Raw genomic sequence first — 22,393 nt, forward strand, 5'->3', positions numbered from 1 at the left:
TCTCCAGGCGGTTTATCATGTAGCGGGGTTTCTTCATTTTCTCGGACTGTCCAGACTTTCCTTCTCTTCACTGTCGATATATCGTTCCACGCCCTGGTTTCTGTTGCAGTTTCCAAACGGTCCTTCTAGACAGTTGTTGGCACGACTTGACGAATTTGGCATGGCTTGGGTTTTTGGGAATAGCACGATGAGACGACTTTAGGGGAATACAGACGAATCTCTTTCCTCGAGAACATCACTGATATTATCGCATGACGTCTATTCCAGTGATTAGTCTTGATGCGGTGAAAACGAACCAACCCAACGAAAATCCAATACGCAACCCTCACCCAACACTCCTGACCAGAAACGACCATTCACCTCCCGCGCCGTCCAACGCCAATCCTATCCTCCCTCGTGCGGCCCCCACGGCCCCCGTCTCCCGGCGTCGGCGTCGTCTGCATCACAGCCGCACCCCGGCCCGGCTGTCCCAGCCGCTGCACCGGCGCCTGCTGTTGCTGCTGCTGTTGCGCCCTCATCATCTCGCCCTGCCGCCTGAGCAGCTCGGCCTGGTGCGCCTCGTACTCTGCGTACTCCTCGGCCGAGATGTCCGGGTCGTACGGCTGCTGCTGGCGCTGCGGCGACGACGATGGTAGTTGTTGTTGCTGCTGTTGGAGAATGCGTTGCTGCTGCTGCTGCTGCTGCGCCTGGATCAGGGCCTGGCGCTCGCGGAGCATGGCCTCGCGCGCGCGGCGGTCTTCGTAGGCTGCGATGTCCTCTGCCGTGATGGAGAGGGTCGTTGCGGGGCGGCGGAGCATCTTGGTCTAGGTTGGGGGTTGGGTTGGGTGAGTGAGGTGAGGTGAGGTGAGGTGAGGTGAAGCAGGGGGGTTGAGAGGTGACTTTGTGTTGGTTGTTTTTGCTAGGCAACACGAGACAATATGGTGTGATGCGCGCGGCGAGGTTTGGGGGTTTGGGTTCCAACGCGATCCGTTACTCGTGACGCAGAAGCCTAGTGAAATGTAATTCTGCGATGAAAAATACAATGGCGGCGATGTGAGGAGCAGTGTGCTCTTGAGCTTCCGTCGGATTAGGCAGTTGCTCAAGGTGCAGCTAGGTGAGTTTACACCTTCAGCCAGGGGACCCGCAAAGTCGTCCTTGCAAGGGGTTCTTTTACTCTCTCTGCGAAGAAGCGGCGCGGGAATATGCGAGAAAGATGCCTGAGCCTGCGAGAGATAGGGCGAAGCGGCGTGGGGTCGTGGTGAAGAAAAAGTGTATGCGTCAACGGGGGGGGCGGAGCGCGGAGAGCTGACGATGCAGTTGGTTGTCGTTGGTCGTGTTGTTGATTTTTTGCTCAGTTGTCGCTTTTTTTGGCGCGTCGGCGGCGGCGAGAAAAACACCGCTGGAGATTCAGCGACAACGGGTCACCCAACCCCCGGTCCCTTTCAGCCTGTCGGTCAATATGCCCTAGCGTCTACCTAGCGTGCGGGTCTTGCCGGGGCGATCCGCGGTGGGGGGTCGGCACCGGGGGGGTTCAAGTGTTCGCTCACGCGGGCGAGGGGGCTGCCGGCGGCTGTGGCCAATTGGGGGCCGTTGGAGCGGGACAGTGTTGGCCGTACTGTACCATTATGTTGGGTGAAAGCAGCAGCAACAGCAGGCAGCGAGCAGGCAGCTCAGCCCTAAGAGAAACCCATCATGGCTGCTACCCTCAGACTGTACCGCCTTGTGATCGACGGGTTCAACCAGACTTTCGTTGGTCGCTTTGCGCAGAGGCGAAGATGATTGTCACGTGGCTAAGTGAAGGAAGAGAAATCCAGCGACGATCGAAACCAAAGTAGTTTTGACAGCAGTCACAATCACACACACAGGACCATTCACATCATGTATCAGAGAGGATTCGAATTATGCATTGTTTTCATTTGGATTCGTTCTACCCTGTAAATGATTGTCCCTTTCCCTTTAATATCCATGAACCTCGTTCCGTCGTAAATTTGTATGATATCGTGTGCATCCCATTCTCAATACACACCCGTAGCGTAGACGTGCTCCGCCTCCCATCGCAGGAAATCGCCCAGGTCGTGCCCGAGGTTGTACCCCATCGGCACCACCTCCGCCTCCCCGTCCGTGCCCCTCACCATGACGAGGTCCATCATCGGGCTGGGCGGCAGGCTCTCGATGCTCTCGCGGTTGTACCGCTTGGGGTGGCCCTCCATCGTCCACCGCCGGATGTTGCACCCCTTGGTGAGGAACTTGGACGCGTCGAACTTGCCCTCGTTCCAGAACCCGCTCGGGTGCTCAAACTCCACAGGGATCGGCAGGTTGATGTCCGTCGAGACCGACGACATGGGCGAGTACTCGGACGCCGTCGTGCTGGCGCTGACGCTGGCGGGGCTGGCTAGTGCCGCTGCGGCGGCGGCGGAGGAGATGAGCAGGCCGTGGTGGTCGAAGCCGAACTCCTCGAACCAGTCGACCAGGTCCGCCGTCTCTTCGGCCTCCGACCGCTGCGAAAAGTCCGACGGGTCCGAGAAGAGGTCGCCCGCGCCGCCGAGGATGGCCATCTGGAACGCGGTCCAGTCCAGGGTGTCGTCCGGGTCGATCTTCATGCCCTGGACGACGTCGGACTTGGGGAAGCGGATCTGTCCGTGGCGGAGATTGGGGTGGTTGAGTGTGTAGTTCGTTGACTGGAGGAAGACGAAGTCGTCCTCATCGACGGGGGCGAATGTGCGCGTCGCCTGTTTCTGCGTCGTGTCTGAATATGTCGTCGTGTCCGGTGTCGTGATGATGACCTCCGGTATCGTGGGTAGCTGTGGTGCCTGCGGCCGGGGCGCGAACCTCAGCGGGTTCTTCGCCGGTGGAGGGGGAGGGGCGGCCATGTCGTCAATCTCCGCGGTGTCTCTGGTCGTGGAATCCCTGGCGGGTGCGGCGGCGGGCTTCTTTCGCCGCGGGGACTTCTCCTTCACCGAGAAGCGCCGTCGCACGGCTGGGTCGAGGGGCTTAGAATGTGACACGGTGTCGCTGGATGTAACCACCATGCCAACACCTGCCGCTCCTATCCGGCGGGGCAGGTCTTGGAGATGGAAAGGCTCGACGGGTGTCTCACTGCCGTCCGTGTCGACTGTCCTCGCGGTGTCGCTCGAGATCCGAGCCTGAGTCTCCCGGCCGGCCCTCAAGGCTTGAAGGTGGTCTGGTGAGAGGAGCTCGTTGACCTCCATCTTGCGGAAGAACTGGCCGCTGAGGATGTCGACGACTTCTTCTCCGAGCTGCCATCGAGCGTTCTTCTTGGACCGTGACTTTGATCGCTTGACCTTCTTTGACTTCTTCCTGCGGGGTCTGGATGTTGATGAACCTGAAACATTGCGGACTGGAGGGGGAAGGGGAGGAGTGCTGTTCGCAATGGCATGAGGTTTCGTTGACCACATGAGAGGCGAGTCCATGTTGGCGATGGTAGGAGATGATGGACGCCTAGTCTCTGGGGCGTTGAAAGACGAGACGGCGACCTTGGCTTCTTCGATGGCTGTCCCTACGGCCTTGAATGCCTCGTCGGTTTCTCGGATGAGGTCTTGAACATTTAGTGACCAGTCATCCGGGCTATTGGCTGTTCGTGACGCTGAGCTGGCAGGAGTTCCTCTCAACTCAGGATGTTCTCGCGAGGTCCTAGGCTTGGTGTCCTGTTGTGTTTGTAAAGGAGCGATGCAAAGATGTCTTCGGTCCGCGAGACGTTTTGGTGCCGACGAACGAGACGCTCGAGGCGGCGGCCGCGGCGGACAAAGGACGGCATCTCTGCTGTTCGTCGAGGCTGTATCTGTATGACTCTGGGAGCTGCACAAAGAGCTGGAGGACGAGCTGGGTGAAGGCTCAGGCAAGGGAACAGCTTCGGTCGAGGTCCTCTTGATGCTTTGTGTCCTTCGTACGAGGGTGTCCTCCCTCGATGGCCTGCGGGCCTTGGCGTTGGATGGACGTCTGGCCGGCGCCCATGAGTTAAACTTTTGTTGTTGTTGCTGCTTACGTCGGGACTTGAAGATGAAGAGGTCCTCGCTCGCGGCCGAGTCCTCCGAGTGGCGACGTTCCTCCTCGGCGTCGACCGCCTGTGAGCGGCGAGGCGAGATGAACCTCCGGATGCTGAAGCTCGACCGAGACATCCTGATGGGGAGCTTGGGTGTACAAAGGGGATCATGCAGCTGTTCGGGACAGTATGGTTCTATATCGGCTGGTACATTGACATATATGAGGACACGAAGGGGTGAGGGGGGCGCTGTCTCTTTGGGGGCCTTTAACGAGTGACGTGACTGAGAGCAAGACCCATCAACCCAAGGGAAAGAAACAGGACAAAGAGAAAAGAGGGATGGAGGTCATCCGCAGGCAAGGGCAAAGGCCGCGAGGGTTGGCTGTATGTATGTTGTTCTCGATCTGCAAGTACATAGTATCACAAATAAAAGCAAGCGAGCCGGGGGCCATGTTGGGCCAGCTGATATGTATGGTTCTGCCTGCCTGCCTGGCTGTCGTCCGTACGGGTACAGTGTATGTCGAGCGAGCGCAGGCAAGTTGGATGCGTTATCCGGAGGTCCATGGCAGACAAGATGCAGGGTGGTAGTGGAAGTGGTCGATGGGAATGGTGCGGTGCGAGCTGCGGCGGTGCAAGAACCCAATGCGATCCCTGTCTGGTCGTGCAGGCAAACTGCGAGAGGGCGGAGGCTTGTAGGGTTCGTGTGTCTTGCCCATCGGCCTGGGGTGGAGGTGGTTGACTCTTCCCGGCTGCTCTCGTTATTTTTGTCCCGCTTATTGGCTGTCTCTGCCGGCAGGTTGCTATTACTGGCCCATTATGTATGCCTCTGCAATGGACATTTTCCTCGAGGAGGGGGGGCGGGAGACTCTCGTCGGGGGTCGTTTTTCTGGTTTCCTGGCTGGCTGGCTGGCTCGTGGTGGTGGGCGGCGGGCGACGACGGCCCAGGGGGGGTGACATTGCATGCGTTCATCGCCGGCTCTTCCAGGCGTGAGAGATGTGATTGTTACAAAGATATGAATTCCAGGTAAACTGCTTTGCTGTTAAGTTTGGAATACCTCGCCGCCGCTCTGCCGTCGTTTCCATGGTTCTTGCCGCCCCCCGCCCCGGCTCACAGAGCCAGCCAGCCCATCGTGCAGTCAGCCTTATGGAGGAAGAGGGGTTGCTTTGCTTGACGCGCCGTCGTAGCTGTCGAGCAATATGGAACATCGCGGCCGACGTAGAGTGACGGATCAGCTCAGGATCAGCTCCGCTCGTCGCAATTGGAGGCTTATGTCGCACCGCGAAGAGAGACCATCGGTCACCTGCAGGCCTGAGAGAGATGCGACTCGAGGACTTCCTCGCTGTACGACGACGCAGGCGGCGACGTGCAGTGATGGGCGACCAGTGGGATTCCCATCCGGTCCGGCTCCCTGGCAAGGACTCGCTAGCTCTTGTCCACGAGTTCAACTTGCGAAGGTAGAAGCAGGGGAGAGAAAGACTGTCGACTGGTAGAGCCTGACAATGAACGCAGCTTGCGCCCAGCAAGGTACAGCATTCACCCAAGAGTGGCCCCAACGGTGACAGGACAAGGGAGCCATGGGGATCAGACAGCGCCCTTGCTGCGTCTATGCAGCGACTGACGATGCCACAATGTTGAAAAGGGACATGCTAGCACCAACACAGCAGATGCAAACGACTGACTGACAGACTGCTGACGGACATTTCTGAAATGACAGATTGACACGTCCAACTGCCGGGAGTTATCATCATCCAAGGGTTCAGCACTTGCTGGGCCTGCGGTAGAGACAGCAGCGGCGGCAGCTTACCTGCAATCTGTCAATAGCAAGGCGATTGATTGTTCCCGGATCAACATGCACGTAACGTAGTCCTGCTGGGCGGCCAAGCTACAGGGGGTTGAGATACCACCTTGCTGAGGTCTTCCACGCTCCCTACCAAGAAGGCCTTTAACAGCAACAGGCAGACAGACAAACCCAGACGTGCTAGTGTCATTCAATCAATTTGTTGCCGGGGCTGCTTGTCGATACGGAGCAAAGCAGATCATTGCAGAGCCTCTAGGACCGAACGAGGGGTTGGACGCGAACCGGGGCGACGATGACTGGGCAGGCGCGGGTCGGAAGCAAAAAGAAAAAGAAAAAATACTTGAAAGAAAAAAGAGTCCGCGGCGGCCGCATTTCTCATGCGCCTTCCCGGTGACGCGATCTGGGATTTTGACAAAAAGTCCATGGGTGGTAGTGGCAGAGAGGACGGGGGCCTGTTTCATACCCAAGCAATTCCAAGAAGATGCTTTCCCAGCGGAATAATCCAAGGTGCAAGTCGGTCCGGCAAGGTGTCGACACCAGACTCGGCCAGACAGGCTAGAGCGAAAAGAGGATATCGACGGGACCTGGGATTTGAGAAAGACGTGCGAAGACGGGGCCGTCGACTGCTTCCCCCGGCCGTCGGCCGTAAGCAAGACACGGCGAACCCACGAACCCTGGACCGACGACCTATGCCCGGTGACGTTGACGATGGACTGTTGTTGGTTCCATTGGCTGGGATGAGCCGGTGAAGAAGCAAAGGAACTCGTATTGAAAGTGAAGTGCGCCGCCCCCATTCAGCAGTTGGCTGTGTTGTGGTTGTGGTGTGGCTAAGGAAACATGCAGAGGTTGGGCCAACCTGCTCTCCTCGAGTTGCGAATAAGTTGACCTGACTGACTGAGTGACTGCCTGCCTGCCATAACCCCCCCCACTGTGCCCCAACGGCGCCCTCTTTGCCTCTCCAGCTGACCTCTGCTCTGCCCTGTCACTGAGTCGAGAAGGTTCCTGGCCCTTGCAGGAACCGTCTTTGTGCCCTGGAGCTAGCGCGCGGGGTTCGGGGGCCAGTGGGTGCACCGGTGGTTCCTGACAAGGTGCCCGTCGATTCTGATGAATGAGCCTCGATCAGGTCTAGAGGCGAGAGAGAGAGAGAGGAGGAACAATCACTCAATCCAACCCAACCCGTTCCAACCAACCGCGATTATAGAATTACCGACAAAGAAACAATCTCGGTCACTTTGCTTTTTTCTTCAACGCAAACTCTTCAAACCCACACATTCTGCCCATTCCAACCCCGATCGCCACGGCCGTCCCTCACCACGCCTGATCATCACCCCATCGAGCCCGCAACTTCCTTCATCTTACACAGAAATTTTATGCTGTTGTTCAGCGTGGTATGCTAAAATTGCTGATAATTCACGAGCTGCTCGCGTTTCCGTATCTTTGCAAAGTGCAGCAAGGCGCCTGAGTCGGCCCTCCGTCATATGCCCAGAACGCCGTTCTATTTCAGACCTCTCGAATGGAACATCGGCCGCCAACCCCTGCTGCCCTCAACACCCCTGCCGCTGTTGCTGCCGCTGCCGCCGTCGCCGCCGCCGCACATGGGTAACAGGGGGGGCCGTCAGCCCTCCATCTAAATACCTGGGCCTTTTGGCTTAGAATACCACCAGAATCTATATACCCAACTCCCCATGAGAAACCTTAACCCCAATAAGGATGACAGGCATGGGAATGACAAGCAGGGGACGAGGACAAAAACTTGGTCGAAGCTGAACCGAAAGTCCGTCCGTCCGTAAGAACGAGTTCATATCCGTACAGCCAAAAAGAACCAACTGGACAGACAGCCCGCTGTTGTCTTGCTCACCGCAGTAATCAACACCCATGTCCCACGTGCCCCACGGTTCGCATTGAGGACTGAGACAGGCACAGTTGAATGCGTGCCGCCGATCCAGCTCTCTCCCATCTCCCAGTATTTGCTTTTTCGGCCGGTTGGCCCCCTCATGTTAAATGCCTGTCTCGGTGGTTTCGTAAGCCCCGTACGGATAGACGGTAGATTTGTTCTGTTTATTGGTGCCATACGGACGTAAGAAAAGCACTCCACCTTGGCAAACACGCGATCCTCACAACACTTTCGAGACATTTTGAGGTTTCCCGATCTGGCCGAGGAAGGTCCGCCTGCAGATAGAAAAAATCGTATCGAAATTTATACGAATTATATACGTCCGTTAGTTTCCACCCAATCTTTGCCAGCCAACCCAGTAAGCCTGATAGGCCAGCCCAGTGTGAGAGATGCAGAAGATGGAACCAGGTCGCCGTGTGTGGCTAGCAGATGGCGACTGACTCCTTAATCGGTGCCATACGGATTCGTTTACAGTAAACTCAGGAAAGAAAGACTGATTAGACCGATATGCACAGTAGAAAGAAATCCCATGAAACGAGTTTGGGTAGATAGGAACCGGGGAACGAATCCGTCGGTCCCTTGTGGAGAGACCTTCTGCATCTTGCCCATATTGCCACAAGATCTGGATATATCCCGGCGCTTGCCCGTCCTGGTTGTTCTCTTAATATTATTCTTGCCGCAAAGTCATCAGGCTATATGAAATTCAAGTAAAAATGGCTGCGACTGCCTCACGCCGGCTTAAGCGCTCGCTTGGATATGAGTAAGCACGGGACGACACCGTAACATCGGCAAGTTCGTTTAACAATTATAGTATTGATCTCTCTCTCTATATGGCCCGGGCAGCCGGGCAAAATGCTCCTCTAAAGTCGCAAATCTCATCCTCGCTCCAAATCCCAAGCCAATGGGCGACCAATGACTGTGAGTAGCGATAGAAATATCTCTCTTCCTCCAGAGATCTTTTCCCTCCCCTGTTGCCAGTAAACCCGGCTTATTTTCCCATCTCTAAACGCCACTGAAGAATGAAGAACCGATCGCGCCTCGTCAAGTGACAAGGGTAGCAAGCGCCTGGTGATGACTGCATAAAATAACCGCGGCGATGATATTGGTGGTCTCTTTGAATGGAAGTTTTTTTTGGTTGCTGATTATCTTTCTGATGTTTTTTTCGTCCGAGTGGACTGCAGAGTTGAACTCTTCCGGGTATCTTTGTGTGTGGTATTAAGTGGTATCGATGAATGGATGTGGTTGTCTGTCTCTTTTACAAGATCTCGCTGTTGACGCGGATCTCGTGGTTCGTCGTCGTCTTGATGTAAGACTTGGCGGCGTGCCTCGGGACGTAGGGAGTCTTCTTGACGGGCTCGTCGACCATGAGGCGCTCCTGCTCCTCAGGGGCGCCGTTGGAGAAGAGCGAGGAGAGGGAGGAGCTGCGGCTGGTCCTTTTTGAGGTGAAGCTGGCGAAGGAGGAGACGGAGTCGCGGGAGCTGGAGCTGCGGTGGCCCTTCTTGAAGGCACCGCCGAACCAGCTGCTGCGCTTGCTGGTGTTGCTCTTGGGGGAAAACATCTTGATTTTTTGGGGGTTGTTCGACGAAGGTTTTCGGGGGTAGAGAAGTTGTTGGTTGCTTGGTTGAAAGCTGAAGAGTAGATGTTGGAAGCTGGTGATTGTTGATGCTGAAGCTGATGATGAGAATGGAAGTCCGGTTGCAGAAGGGCGGGTGAGACCTTGGATTTATAAGACAAGAGAGTCGAAGAAGATCTCGACGGTTGACATACCAAGACACGCGAGAGTGAGTCGAACTGCGGGTTGCCGATTGAACGACAAACGGATACGCAGTCAAAGGAAAGAGGGGAAAAAACTCTAATCCACTCAGGTGGAATGTTCAAAAGTCGACAATACGATTGGGAAGGAAAAGTGGTCTAGTCAGGGCCGGCTTCACGATGGCTACGTCCGCAAGAGGGAAGAGGTGACCGCGGCTTTCCGCAAACAGACAGCAGCAAATATCCTGCCCAACTGCCGCCTGTGAGGAGAAGAGGACAGCCACGCACCACGGCACTGCCAGTCGGCGTGAGCATTCCGGTCGGATGGCCCGCAGTGTCCAGTCAGAAAACTCTTCTGACCGAGACATCAACAATGTCCGTTCAACGCCTCGCCAACGCCCTTGCCGTTTGCGAACAAAACTTCTTCGCTCTCTCTTCCCTCTCATCACCTCCGATTCGCTCGCCCACTGAGTAGGCGACCCAAGCCTTTGGGTCTCCGCCCATTTGGGGCTTGGGCTGGTGGCCGTGGTGGGCTGTGGAATGCTGCTCTTGGAATGGCCTCCCACTAGACGCCAGACACGTCACTTTCCCGCGTTGAGGCCTCAGTGGGCAAATTCCTACCGCTATGATAAATCGGACGGGTGAACAAGCGTGCATACTGACAGGAGCCTGGGCCACTTGGTCCGCGGGCCAGAGCTGTCATTCCCGTGGAGGCGTCCTGCGGACTCGAAGCCAAGTTCTTCGAGGAAAGGCTAGCTACATGTTATTCGCTCTAAACTCGGGAATGGGGAGCACGGGTCATTGTTGGGCTCGACGGATGCGGAAGGGCAAAGCCATATCGTGTTAGCTAATCATGGACATAGTCAGATGGAATGGCCCGTCTACGGCCATCGGGACATCCACCGATCGGAATAACCTTGCCTCGCTTGCGCTTTTCCCCGTAGGACTGTGGCCCCCGCGAAGCTGATTAGGCGTCCAAGCTTTCATCCTCCTCATCCTCGTCGTCGTCGTGAGAGATGTACGGCACAAACCGGAAGTCCAGGAAGCTGATCCCATTCTCCTGCTCGACCATGAACTGGAGACTCAAAACCCCCTGATCATCGCCTCTGAAGCTGACCTTGCTTGCGATGCGCATCGCCTCGGTGGAATACTTGATCAGATCGAATTTGTAAGACTGCGACCATGCCTCGTGGATCGAAAAAGTCTCCAGTAGCTCGCGTCCTTTGGCGAAGGTCACGCTGGAGCTGCCCATATCGCCGGCGCCGGAAAGGGTTAAGTATGGCGAAGCCCTCGAGGCTGCAATGGTAAGGCGGTTAGGTCCGGTGGGGGCCAGCTCGGCCAGCGCGTCGAGCAGATAGCGCGCCAGCATAATAATCTTGAAAGAAAGGTTGTCCCGATCGAAGGGAATCTCCTCTGGGATTTCCGGCAGATATGTCGTGAGGCTTGCCGTGGTCTTGACGCCCCCTTCCTCAATCACGATGTCAAATTGACCGCCCTCTTCTTTGTATATCAAGCTGCAAGTGCCGCCGATTCCCAGAGCCTGGTTACTAAACGCATCTGGACGGTAGTTACGGATGTTGCTGTGATATGAGTCTTGTTCCGCCCTTTGTGTGCGGGTCGCAATATCGACGGCACCAAATATTTGCAAGGTGTCGAGCAGGGCAGGCAGCGCAATCTGAAAGTTGGGTAAGTTCGGTTGCGAGCTATTGGCACTGTCACCAAGGTCGAGGGAATACGTGGTGAAGAGCTTCTTGTCGAGGAACGCAGTACCTAGGTTGCGTCAGCTACCATCTGTTCAAAAATCCCGTCGACGCTGATCATACCTTGCAAGACCCTCGAAAGGTCAGCCGCAAATCTGATACCGTCCTCCTGTAGCTGGACATGGACTTTGTTGGTGAAATTGATAGTCTTGAGTAGTTGGTAGAGAGGTTTCGTCGAGGACGCTACAGCCCGAAAGATGGGCTCGGGCTGCGCTCCGGCCTGTGATAACGCACCCGACATTGTGTGTAAAACTTGCAGGTGGAATCACCCGAATTGTGGAGGCAGTTGATATGGAAGGTCTCTCTTGGTTGTTTCTAAAGTACAAGGCCGCTGCCGAATTGAAATGACTCTTGGGGTATCTTAGACGTAAACTCCGACCGCGCAGAACATGTACACCGTTCCGAATCTGTGCAAGCGTTGTCAGCAAAAAAAGTCACGGCGAGGCATAGGCAGAAACACCCACGCAATGGCAGCAGAAGCAGGAACACCCAGGGCCGGGATGTTGGTGAGGGATCGGTCTGTTTGGCAAGTTAGAATTATTTTCTGGGTTCCTGCTAGGAATGGGAGATTTCTTACTGAGAGCGAAGACACCGGTGATCGAGATACCCGCGAGGAGGAGCAGGAAGGCAATGAAGAATTGCGAGTCCTTGGCAACGGCGGGATGGAACGGCGTGCTAGCAGCAGCTTGCCAGATCTGGGGCAGGGAGGAGTCCATCTGCTAGGTGGTCGAGGAGAGGGATTTGTTTGTTCGTTCGGGGATCAATTGGCGTGTCGAGTATCTCGAGAAAGTGGTCGGTCCTTTGCTTGCGCGAAGTTGTTCACTGCCAGTGGTGTTCAGAAGGTGTTGCTGGTGTGCGCAAGCTCACGAAGGTCGCAGCTTCCCCAAACGTGTTCGAAGCTCCAGGCCGGCCCACATTGAACTGTGGCCTGAACAGAAAGGGCTTAGCGCCATCCTGTCTGCCCCTGCAGAGCACATCCCCCGGTCCCACTCTGCGGACACCGGCCACGGAGAAACATCAGAGCCTAGCGCGATATGTCATCAACCTTCAGGCATCACGACAACATCCATTGACAAATTTAGTCGATTAAGGCCTGTTAAGGCTTGCTATTTAGGTCGAAATGAAGGAAGAAAGTAAGTCGCATGATGCTTGTTAGACTTATGCTGCGTAAAGTGTCCTAACGCGACGATCCAGACGCGAAGCGCAAAGCCGAGGACGACCCGTCCTCGCCAACCGCGACCAAGCGGGTGAAGCACAATGAGTCGGCAGAGCCAGAAAAGAAGCCGGCAATGAAGCCTATTCCGTTCCCCGAAAAGGTATGTGTTGTATTGGTCTGTGGTCGCGATCCTCCCAGCGCGTCGAGACCTTCACCACGGCCCCCCCTCTGCCACGGTCCCGCAAAGCTGACCACCCGCCTGCGCAGCCCGCCGTCATCGAAGAGCGCACCGGCGAAATCGAGTTCCGCGTGGTAAACAACGACAACGCGCGCGAATCCCTCATTATCCTCACCGGCCTCAAATGCATCTTCCAAAAACAATTACCAAAAATGCCCAAGGACTATATCGCGCGTCTGGTATACGACCGGACCCACTTGTCCATAGCGATCGTCAAGAAGCCCCTCGAAGTCGTCGGCGGCATCACCTACCGCCCCTTCAAAGGCCGCCAGTTTGCCGAAATCGTCTTCTGTGCTATCAGCTCCGATCAGCAGGTCAAGGGTTACGGTGCGCATCTCATGTCCCATCTGAAGGACTACGTCAAGGCCACGAGCGACGTGATGCACTTCCTCACCTACGCCGACAACTATGCCATTGGATACTTCAAAAAGCAAGGGTTTACTAAGGAGATCACGCTTGACAAGAGCGTGTGGATGGGATATATCAAGGACTACGAAGGTGGCACAATTATGCAGTGCTCAATGCTGCCGCGCATCAGGTATCTCGAGATGGGTAGGATGCTCTTGAAGCAAAAGGAGTGCGTGCAGGCCAAGATCCGCGCCTATTCCAAATCCCACATCGTCCACGCCCCCCCAAAGGAGTGGAAGGGCGGTGCCAAGCCCATCGATCCCCTCAGCATCGACGCCATCCGCGCCTCCGGCTGGTCTCCCGACATGGACGAGCTCGCCCGCCAGCCCCGCCACGGGCCCAACTACAACCAGCTCCTCCACCTCCTCAACGACCTGCAGAACCACCAGTCTGCCTGGCCCTTCCTCGTGCCCGTCAATAAGGACGACGTGGCCGACTACTACGAGGTAATCAAGGAGCCCATGGACCTCAGCACCATGGAGACGAAGCTCGAGGCCGACCAGTACGCCACTCCCGAGGACTTTATCCGTGACGCCAAGCTCATCTTCGACAACTGCCGCAAGTACAATAACGAGTCCACGCCGTATGCGAAGAGTGCAAACAAGCTGGAGAAGTACATGTGGCAGCAGATCAAGGCTATTCCCGAGTGGTCTCACCTCGAACCGTAGAAAGGCGGGGGGAGTTCCACCGCGAAAGAGGTTTAACATGGCACAGGTTGCTTCATGAGTGTAATGAGCACGGGAGGGCGGTTCAGGCAAGGGTTATAGGAGTTGGCGTCGGTCTGCTTGGGAATCCTGTTTGAGGAGCCTGCAGGTTTGGTTTTCATGTTTATCCAAGTAGCTCAAGGCGCGTTTGGGGCAGAAAAGGCGTTTACGGACGATAGGGCGTCCGCATTGTTACTGTAGGATATGTCCATTACATACGCTTGAAGCTTCGAGGCAAAATATCACGCTTGCTTAAAAAGAAGAGAATAAGCACGTCATATCATGTTTGAATTGTTATCAAATTACCGCTTTTGTAGTCAAGGGTACTCCGCTAAACACAAGAGAGCATCTTTGGGAGCAGGCCCTCGAATGCATATTTCTCGTTTTCTCGTAATCCCTTGTAGTCACTGTTGCAGACCTCGCAAGTCCTCGACAAGGAAATGAAATACAATCCTTCCAACGCCAGGGGGAATAACCGAGTGATGTTTGTGCAGGGCTTTTCGCAGTTGGTGGGTGATCTCCCCTATGACCAGAAATCTCGAAACATATCTAGTGTAAGGTAGTATCTGGTCTGCTCCTTTTGAAAGAGTCCCAGAAAGAGAACCCCGAATGATGTTCAGGTGTTCAATAGCCAGATTCGAGTTCGGGCTACGTCAAAGATTCCTTTGGCGGTCCTGGAGTTGCTGAAAAGCCGCTTGAAGTCTCTCCAAGCGTTCTTCAAAGCCGCTTCGCGTGACCAAAGGCGGATAGGTAAGTGGGAGTGGGAAGTCGGCTGTGGTGTTTTCTGTGTATTGTGCGAGCTCCCGCGGGGTCATTGGGGAATTTGGGGTATTTTGTTGTAGAATGGGGGTGAGACCCAGGACTTCCTAAGCGCCTGGAGCCTGCGCTGCGCGATGCAGTGGTGGGGCGGGTGCACTATCGCCAACCGGAAGACGAAGACCTGAATGAGTTCGTCGCCAACTTGCAATACCACCAATGTGGTGTTCGTCAGTACCTCTGCGCTCTCTGGCATGAGGTGGCGGAGACACATCATCCTCGCCGCTGGGATTTTGCGACTCGAGAGTACGGCGGATTATGTCGTGAAGGAAATCAGGGATGGCTTGCCACTGTCCAGCTCGGGCAGCGGTCAGCATTCCAGGAGGAAAGGGCGAAAGGGTCGGGGCAGCGTCGGCAACTCCCCGCTGTGCAATTTGGCTGCTGCTGATGAACGGCAATTCGCCGCTCTCGATAACGTTCTTTAGCCATTGCTCCCATTCCTCATCGAGAACGGTAGACATATCTCCAGCTTCCCGCTGCGCTGCCCTCTCCCTTAGTCTTTGATTCAGGGCCTCACCAACACTGTGGAGCTCCTCGTCGCTTTCTTCGCCATCCATGTCCTCATCGCCGGGGTCCGTCGCATCGTCCGTCTCTACTGACTGTGATCTCGCATTGCGGCTGGGTACGGGTGGGCGATCCTCTGGTTCGACCCAGTCCGGAAACCCGTCACCAGCAGTATCACGAATGGTAATGCCCTGCTCCTTCTCGAAGCGCTCCTTGGCCCATTTTGTGCCCTCCCACTTTGTCAAGCCTGCAATCTCGTTGTGAGTCAGGCGAAGGTTGTCAAAAGCTCGAAACAGTCGACGGTGCCAGGTCCAGCGGCTCAGGCGAATGCGGTGGATGGGGTTGCAATAGTCGAGCCCTGGGTACTTTGCTTCTTGGGTGTCAAGGTGACCGTAGAATGAGTGGACCTCTTGACGAACCTCCAGGATGAGGCTGCGCTGCAAAAGGGCATGGAAGTTCTGGGGATCGCTCGCGCGTGGCTTCGGAAACATGTGCTCGTAAACGAGCTGGTCGACGGGGCGTCCCTTCATCTTGAGGTTGCGCCGGCTATGGCGAGACGAGGACTGTAGTTATGGCTGAAATCGGGGCGCAGGGTGTAAGGGCGACAGAGCTTGGTGGGAATCTTAGGAATGAGTCGCTGATACGGTCTGTATTGACGTCTTGTCGTCTTGTCGTCGTAAGCTGGCGTGAAGACGCAGAGTATGGTCGTAGCAGGACGCAAAAACTTTCGGTAGGGAACTGCAGGGCGTAAAACGGTTTTGATTCCCTGTTGTCGTCGGTCCGGTCGTGCGTCAGGTCGTGTGAGGAGGGGGTTCGGGAGGGAGCTAGGGTCGCAGCGGCGTCGCTAGGTCGTCCGAAGAAGGAGGTTTTGAAAGACAAGAACGGTATCGGGTGTTTGGGCGGTCCTTTGTTGGGTTTTGTGCGCACGGGTTCTGGAGAGTTGAAGGCCAAAAAGATGGTTGAAGAGGTGTCGGTGGAGGAGAATTGCGTGAAAAGGTAAGAGTGTGGCCGGGGAGAAGTCGGAAGGCAACGGCGAGAGGCGGGTGGGAGGTGTGTTGCGTGAGTTGCGGGCTGAGTTGGGAGCGAAGACGGGGATGAGGATGCAGGGTGTGGATGCGGGTCAGGTATTGAATGTTGGACGCCGGACACAGGGCACTGGACACTGAAGACTTGATCGTGGGCCTGTCGGGTCACTGGTGGGACGCAGTCGTGGGACGTGAAAGTGGACGGCCTGGAAGACGTGGACGTGGAACGGGGATTCGGGCGTGGATTGCCTTAAGGACTGGTCACCGTAAACACACAACGACCAGGATTTGGTGGCCGGGGCTGGGAATGCCTTAGCTGACAAAAATAAAACAGGCACCGCCCACCACCATCAAGACAAGACAGCAAGGTCCCGAAAAGTAGGAGAAAAAAAAGGGAAAGATACCAGCACCTTCTACATTACGGAAGTACCGTGCCAATGGATGGATTCTCGCGGTAAGGTACCTTGGTATCTAGGTACCTATCACTGGGCCGCACCAGTAAGGCAGGCAGGCAGGCAGTTCAGATTGCCAATTGGTGGTGGTGCCTGCCTTCCGTGCCTCTCGAACCAGGTGGCTTCCTGCCTTGGCCGTATCGGCTGGTCTGCCTAAGAAAAAGTCAAAAGGACCATCATCATCACCAACAGGCCTCGACGCACGTTCCTGAATCACTACTCCTCATTCCCAAATGGTCACCCAACCGGCGGCTCCATGGATTGAGTTTCCCGTCTACGAACACTGGACTGTCGGCAAGGTGTGAACCTTCCTCCTATGCACCTCAGTAGAGGCAACTATCGCGGCATGTCGCCCCGCACTCTGCGCTGTGCGCTCGGTACTTCCAAGGTTGGACCCCTAACAAGTCTCCGCGGTCGTCTTACACGGGCAACGGGTACCGCTCCAGACAAGGCGAATTGCCATCCACGGATACCAGTCGGGTGCTGGCTACGGCGGTAGCGTTCCTTATTCTCATCCACCGGACTGGATATGCCGGAGTCCCTCTGCCCAGGCTAACCCGGAAGGTCTTGGACAGTCATCTGCACGCCCAAAACCACCACTGAATCCACCCGCCTTGCATGGCCTGGAACGCCCAGATCGTCGCCAACCTAACGACTGCCAGCGATGTTCGTCTCTTGAGGCTGTTGTCTCTGCCGTATCGTTTCCCTCGCTGCTCATCCTGAGATTTGCGCGTTGCTCTCATCTCTCGTCAAGAAGCTCGACAGGAAGTCAGAACAATTTTTGTCAAAAACCATGACCGTGGAACAGGGGCAACCCGAGTCAGTCTGATTCCACGCTTCAGCGACCAGTCTGGGATGATGACATACGCATCGTCTTCACTCTTCTTTGCTGACGCCGGGGCACGACTGTGCCTGAAATCGAAATAACGGGACACACAGGCCTCCGCGCGGCGCCTATCAATTTCACTTGCAGTCTGCTCTCGCTCCTATCACGACCGCACCGCCGCCCCTCATCCATTGCACTACGATGCTCGGCTATTTCCCCTCCTCTCTATCGCACAAGGATTGTGGGCGCCGAGAACAGAGGCCATAACTGAGACCCGCGGCAGCCTGACCTCGCTTCGCAACGAGTAGCCACGGCCAGACGGAACCCGAGCCAACGGCGCTCCCCCACGATTGCCTTTCGCAAACATGACCGGCCACTCATCGACCCAGCCGACTACAACAACAACGCACAACTCACAACTCACAAGCCGGCCTTCCACTGTCCTCCCTGCAATGCCGCCTGCTTCGCTGGTCGGAAACCCCTCCGACCGTGGCCCACGCTCATCTGACCTCGACTGACCGCCTTGTTGGTCCGCCGCTGAACCCCGACAGCCGCCCTACAACCCCGTCCCCTGCCCGTCTCAGGCACAGGGGTCCCTTTCGTCGGGGCCAATCATACTGCAGGATCCGCCATCCCTGCGAACATCCCGTCCTTCCCTGCCTCTGCTTCATGCACGAGGGCCAAAATCTTCTCCTCCTGCCCCCCTTCATAACCATCCGCAATCTCACTGGTTCCATTCTTCTCCAACGCCCCGGAGCCTTGAACGATATTCTGTGCAGCTCAAACCACACACCTGCGCCACCACTTACATACTTACATATGTATGGATGCGAGACTTCAGAATCAGATTTGAATCTGCGTCAAAGACCACATCGTGGATCCAGACCCGTCGGAGCGCATGCCATTGCGGACAGGTGCATTACGCTCCATCTCCGGATGAGATCCTGCCCGTCAGCGACAGCGGAGCCTCTCTTTTCTTTTCAGACCACATCATATGCCATGCAGATGACATTTCAGCCTCTTTCATCATCAGACTTCTCTTTCGACAACATCAGACCGAACTAAGCTCAAGATGAGTCTCGGGGGCGAAGCAATCGCTTCCTTTCAAGCAGCATCTACCCTGCCAGCATCGTTCATCCCTGATCCAAGCATAGAGTTTGAGGGGCGGAGGCCCATGACGTTTGGCAGAACCCTTCAGTCTGGAAAAACCGAAAGAAAATCCTCTTCAACTCGCCAACTTGCATCTGTTGTATTACGTACCTTCGTCGGAACTTCGGCGGAAATGAAGTCAAGAGTAAACTTGATGGTGTGGCAAGTTTGATGATTGATCGCCGTCTAACTTCAACACAGCTCGCAGCACTTGAACCGCGAGCTGTCCATGTCCAACAACGCTTAAAGCCCGCCATCCATACTGGCCAATGCTGTGGATCTCATTCGTCTTGCGTAAATCGCATCTAGTAGTTGATGGGCTTTTTCATACAACCAGCAAGTGCAAACTGCATACTGGTGACATATCGCTATAGAATAGATAACCACCTAAGGTATAGGAAACAGCACAAAAGTACAGCATAGGTTCAGCCGGTGGCTGGTGCGCGAGAAATCAAGGTTTAGGGCACTTAACTGGGCAGGCTGTCACTCAAGCCATCTGACCTATTTTGAGGTGGCTTTTCCCTCTGTCCACGCCGATATACTTCATTTGCAGCACGTGGATGTCAGAGGTCAAGTACACAACGAAACAACTTGGCTTCAAGTACTGGTTGTTGTCACTAGATAATTTTTGCTTCCCACTCGGTGTGAGTATAGCGGGAACCTGCAACTGACTTTTAGAATATAGAAAAGTCAAGTTACCAATACCGTCGGTGATCATCTCATTACGCGGGTAAAAGGGTGCGGCTTGCGATCACATAACTCAACACTAAAGACCGAAACATGGCGTATATTTCATAAGGGTACTGTTGTCCCATGCGTGTTCTTCTACCAGAATTCACCCTGGCGTTCTAAGCTAATCAGCCCTCAACGGCTCCGAAAACGTCGTCATGTCCCCGTCATTGTCCACCATCTGAATGCCCTTGAAGCTCTCGTCGTCGTCATCCGAGTCCTCCTGTGCTGGAACAGGAAGCGTCTTTGGCCTCACAGGCAACTCAGGACGAGCGTGCGACTTTATCGCACCGTCGCTCTGGAATGAGTGGCCAAGGGCAGGTCTTGACGAAAGAGCAATCTCCTTCCTCGGTTCAACCGTCTTCTCAAGGGCTCTGGCGGGCGTGGTCTGCTCGCTATTATGGCCGAGCGAGCCAAGATTGAGGGGATCAGCAGCTCTCGAGCTGTTCGACTGCTTGGCTTGTGACTGAGTATCTAGACTCATGAGATCCTCGTGGTTGGGTGACGTTGGCTGTTTCCTGCTCTGACTGAGGGAGGACAGATTCAAAGGGTCACTGCTCTGATCACCGAGGGGATCAAAAGCCTCCGAGACTGAAGAGCCTCCAGTTCTTGACACCTTGTTGCGGTTGGGATTCTTCTTCTTCTGCACCGGTGGATCAGGGTGAAGAGGGTGGCGTAGTTCGTTGGGAAACCTGGCGGTCTGCTTCGACCTGATCGGCTGCGGCTCAGAGGCGGGATCGGGCTGTGCTTCAAGCTGGATAAGCTCCCCCATCTGAGAACCCACCTCTTCATCCGTGATTTTGATGTCCTCGTCCTTTTCGATCGCTCCTTCGCCGCCCTTAACGTTGGGGAAACCGCATCGAGTCAGGATCTTGGCGATCAGGCTGGGATATCGCAAGTGCCCGCTGACCTCCGCACTCAGGTTGAGGTTCTCGACCCTATCAATGTCCTTCACCTCCTGAAGACCAGCGATACCCAGCTGGAGTGACGTCGTACGATACAGAAAGCCGAGAATGTAGTCGGTCTCAGAGTAGACGTTCACGATACGTCCAGACACCACCGATCGGAGGACTTGCCAGTGTTCCCGGTTAGACGGAACCGGTGCTCCGATCAGAACCACAGTATCGACCAGCCCAAAGGCCTTTCGTTCAGCAAGTGACTTGAGGCACGAGTAAATCACTCGAGCACCCAGGGAGTACCCAACCAAAGTCACCGGTCGTTCCCCCTGAACTTTGGCAATGAGAGCGTCGGCAAGAACACGGCCAGCTTTGTCTGAACGGTTCCGAGCGAGATTGAACGGGTTGTCGATTTTGGTGGCGGCACTGATAAGGTAGGCAGGCCACAAGGCGGCCCAGAGGGATGCCAGAACTGTCCGCTTGAGGATCTCAACCTTGACAAAGTTCCAGGCGTAGGACGACACCATGTTCTCCAGCTCGGCGCCGAGAGCAAGGAGGGCTTTCATTTCGTACCGCAGTGCAAATACCTCTGACTCGTCGCCCAAACTCCTCCAGGGCTTCGTGATGTCGCTCTCGTCCGTAAGCCATCCGTTGATGCCGATAGTCACACGGAGTCGTGCCCCTTGCTTTCCATCTGGATCTGCTCGTTTATAGTCTTGGCCCCATTCGTCCTTGAGCGGGAGAAAGCGGAAGTCCTCGACCTCTTTGGCATAGGTGTCCATCATCTCGCCCGTCATCTTGGCGCCGTAGGCGCCAAAAAGAGTGCCGACGAGCGCGCCATTCATCCAAAAGATGCCGAGGAAGCTGGCAACACCTCCCAGGCCAACACTGCCCATGAGACCACCGATTGCACCGGCAACGACCGGCGCTGCCAGACCACCAGTTATTCCGATTACGGCTGCGCCCGCCACGGATGCCAAACCGACCTTCCAGAAGCGGCTCTGCTTGTTTTCTTCACGTCGCTTCGCGGCTTCAGCCTCTGCTGACATGCCCGCCTTCTGATTTTCGGCCGCAGTCGAAGATTCGACCAAGGACTTGGCAATCTCTGTCTCCTCCTGAATGAGAGCTGCGATGGGAAGCTCGAAGGCGGAACACAGGTACAGGGCCAGAACTCTGGAATGAGCAGAGTAGCAGCCAGTCGAGAGAATGAGAAGCAAAAGACAGCTGAGAATCTCCTTTCGATCTTCAAGCGGGATCGTAGTGAAACGGTTCGGGATAGGGTGGTAGTGCTCTTGCAGGATAGCAACCTCCTTGTCAACCTCTTTCGCCCCAGGGTTCACAGGTGTCGCATTCCCAAAGTTCATCAAGTCCTCCCCGGCACTAGGAGACTCCCGCCTAAGCTTCTCCATCTCGTCGAGACGCTTCTTACGGGCAGCGAGGATCTTGTCATCGTCCTTGGCAGATGCAATTTCCTTGACCTTGTCCAGAAGATCCTTGCGCCACTCGTCGAAGTGCTTCAGCGCCGCCTTACGAAGAGCCACAAGCTGGGCGCTGTGCACGCCGGAGCCTCCGCGGTCTGGATGGCTTGGGCTGCTCCGACCGCCTTGACCCGCCGCGTCCGGGACGAAGAGGGGTGCCGCATTGCGGTCCTGAGGTGAAGGGCTGGCGGCTGCTGAGACGTTGTATTCGCCGTCCCTGAGCTCGAGCTGCGTGCGCATGTAGCCAGTAATATCAAAGAGTAGCGTGTAGAATACTCGGCGACGGGCCGGGTTGAGGACCACCATTAGCTGGCGGGGGTCCGCAGCAAGGGGAGCCATGGTTGCAATCACCGCTCACTTCATGCAGGTGAATTTGTAGTGTAAGGTTCTCGGTTTGTAAAGTTGTTGCAAATTGCAGTCTTGTCATAAGTTTAAGGGGAAACAGAGCTGAGGACTGTGAGAAAAGGACAGGTAGGAAGAGGGATGAAGTCAATTTAGATGTAGGTTCCGTAGGCGATCTAGGCAGACGTCTGTCCATCAGGAGAATGGATCAACAGGCCCCCTCGCCTCGCTGCTTGCCTATTCCGGCCCTGTGCCACGCTACAGCGGTGCAGTTGCAGGACGGGCGGTGAAAACGCCCCAGTCTTACCGCTGTAAGGCGGGTTTGGTTGCCTGTGCTTCGTCGTCTGTGCTAATTTCCACCCCCTTCTCCATCTTTGCATCATTCTTGGGTACCTAAGGAGGGACTGCCTGCTGCAGATCAACGCAACAGCTCAAGCCACATCCACGACGCTATTCACATTGTTTCAAGACTTTCAACGACGCAAA

The 22,393-nt window shown here is 55.6% G+C and overlaps 8 protein-coding genes across 8 annotated transcripts; 1 reads left to right on the plus strand and 7 right to left on the minus strand.

The window, feature by feature from the left end:
• Nucleotides 1-356: 356 nt before the first annotated feature.
• Nucleotides 357-797, minus strand: CGCS363_v010964 (uncharacterized protein; the record flags this gene model as incomplete). The annotated part of the gene is made up of 1 exon (XM_036642813.1): nucleotides 357-797. One exon carries the CDS (start codon nucleotides 795-797, stop codon nucleotides 357-359), a length of 441 nt encoding a protein of 146 aa, XP_036491341.1.
• A 1,197-nt stretch (nucleotides 798-1,994) lies between these two features.
• Nucleotides 1,995-4,115, minus strand: CGCS363_v010965 (uncharacterized protein; the record flags this gene model as incomplete). The annotated part of the gene is made up of 1 exon (XM_036642814.1): nucleotides 1,995-4,115. The coding sequence occupies one exon, from the start codon at nucleotides 4,113-4,115 to the stop codon at nucleotides 1,995-1,997; it is 2,121 nt and encodes a 706-aa protein (XP_036491342.1).
• Nucleotides 4,116-8,927: 4,812 nt separating this feature from the next.
• On the minus strand, nucleotides 8,928-9,230 carry CGCS363_v010966 (uncharacterized protein; the record flags this gene model as incomplete). The annotated part of the gene is made up of 1 exon (XM_036642815.1): nucleotides 8,928-9,230. The coding sequence occupies one exon, from the start codon at nucleotides 9,228-9,230 to the stop codon at nucleotides 8,928-8,930; it is 303 nt and encodes a 100-aa protein (XP_036491343.1).
• Nucleotides 9,231-10,391: 1,161 nt separating this feature from the next.
• Nucleotides 10,392-11,425, minus strand: rad1 (DNA damage checkpoint control protein rad1; the record flags this gene model as incomplete). Its single annotated transcript, XM_036642816.1, has 2 exons — nucleotides 10,392-11,194; nucleotides 11,248-11,425. 2 exons carry the CDS (start codon nucleotides 11,423-11,425, stop codon nucleotides 10,392-10,394), a joined length of 981 nt encoding a protein of 326 aa, XP_036491344.1.
• A 120-nt stretch (nucleotides 11,426-11,545) lies between these two features.
• Nucleotides 11,546-11,900, minus strand: CGCS363_v010968 (uncharacterized protein; the record flags this gene model as incomplete). The annotated part of the gene is made up of 3 exons (XM_036642817.1): nucleotides 11,546-11,591; nucleotides 11,649-11,703; nucleotides 11,762-11,900. The coding sequence occupies 3 exons, from the start codon at nucleotides 11,898-11,900 to the stop codon at nucleotides 11,546-11,548; spliced, it is 240 nt and encodes a 79-aa protein (XP_036491345.1).
• A 404-nt stretch (nucleotides 11,901-12,304) lies between these two features.
• On the plus strand, nucleotides 12,305-13,654 carry GCN5 (Histone acetyltransferase GCN5; the record flags this gene model as incomplete). Its single annotated transcript, XM_036642818.1, has 3 exons — nucleotides 12,305-12,317; nucleotides 12,379-12,500; nucleotides 12,608-13,654. 3 exons carry the CDS (start codon nucleotides 12,305-12,307, stop codon nucleotides 13,652-13,654), a joined length of 1,182 nt encoding a protein of 393 aa, XP_036491443.1.
• A 902-nt stretch (nucleotides 13,655-14,556) lies between these two features.
• On the minus strand, nucleotides 14,557-15,540 carry CGCS363_v010970 (uncharacterized protein; the record flags this gene model as incomplete). Its single annotated transcript, XM_036642819.1, has 1 exon — nucleotides 14,557-15,540. One exon carries the CDS (start codon nucleotides 15,538-15,540, stop codon nucleotides 14,557-14,559), a length of 984 nt encoding a protein of 327 aa, XP_036491969.1.
• A 3,775-nt stretch (nucleotides 15,541-19,315) lies between these two features.
• On the minus strand, nucleotides 19,316-21,904 carry CGCS363_v010971 (uncharacterized protein; the record flags this gene model as incomplete). Its single annotated transcript, XM_036642820.1, has 1 exon — nucleotides 19,316-21,904. One exon carries the CDS (start codon nucleotides 21,902-21,904, stop codon nucleotides 19,316-19,318), a length of 2,589 nt encoding a protein of 862 aa, XP_036491968.1.
• Nucleotides 21,905-22,393: the final 489 nt, after the last annotated feature.

This window comes from Colletotrichum siamense, assembly GCF_013390195.1.
Source record: "Colletotrichum siamense strain Cg363 chromosome Unknown KSG_Cg363_contig07, whole genome shotgun sequence".
NCBI lineage: Eukaryota > Fungi > Ascomycota > Sordariomycetes > Glomerellales > Glomerellaceae > Colletotrichum > Colletotrichum siamense.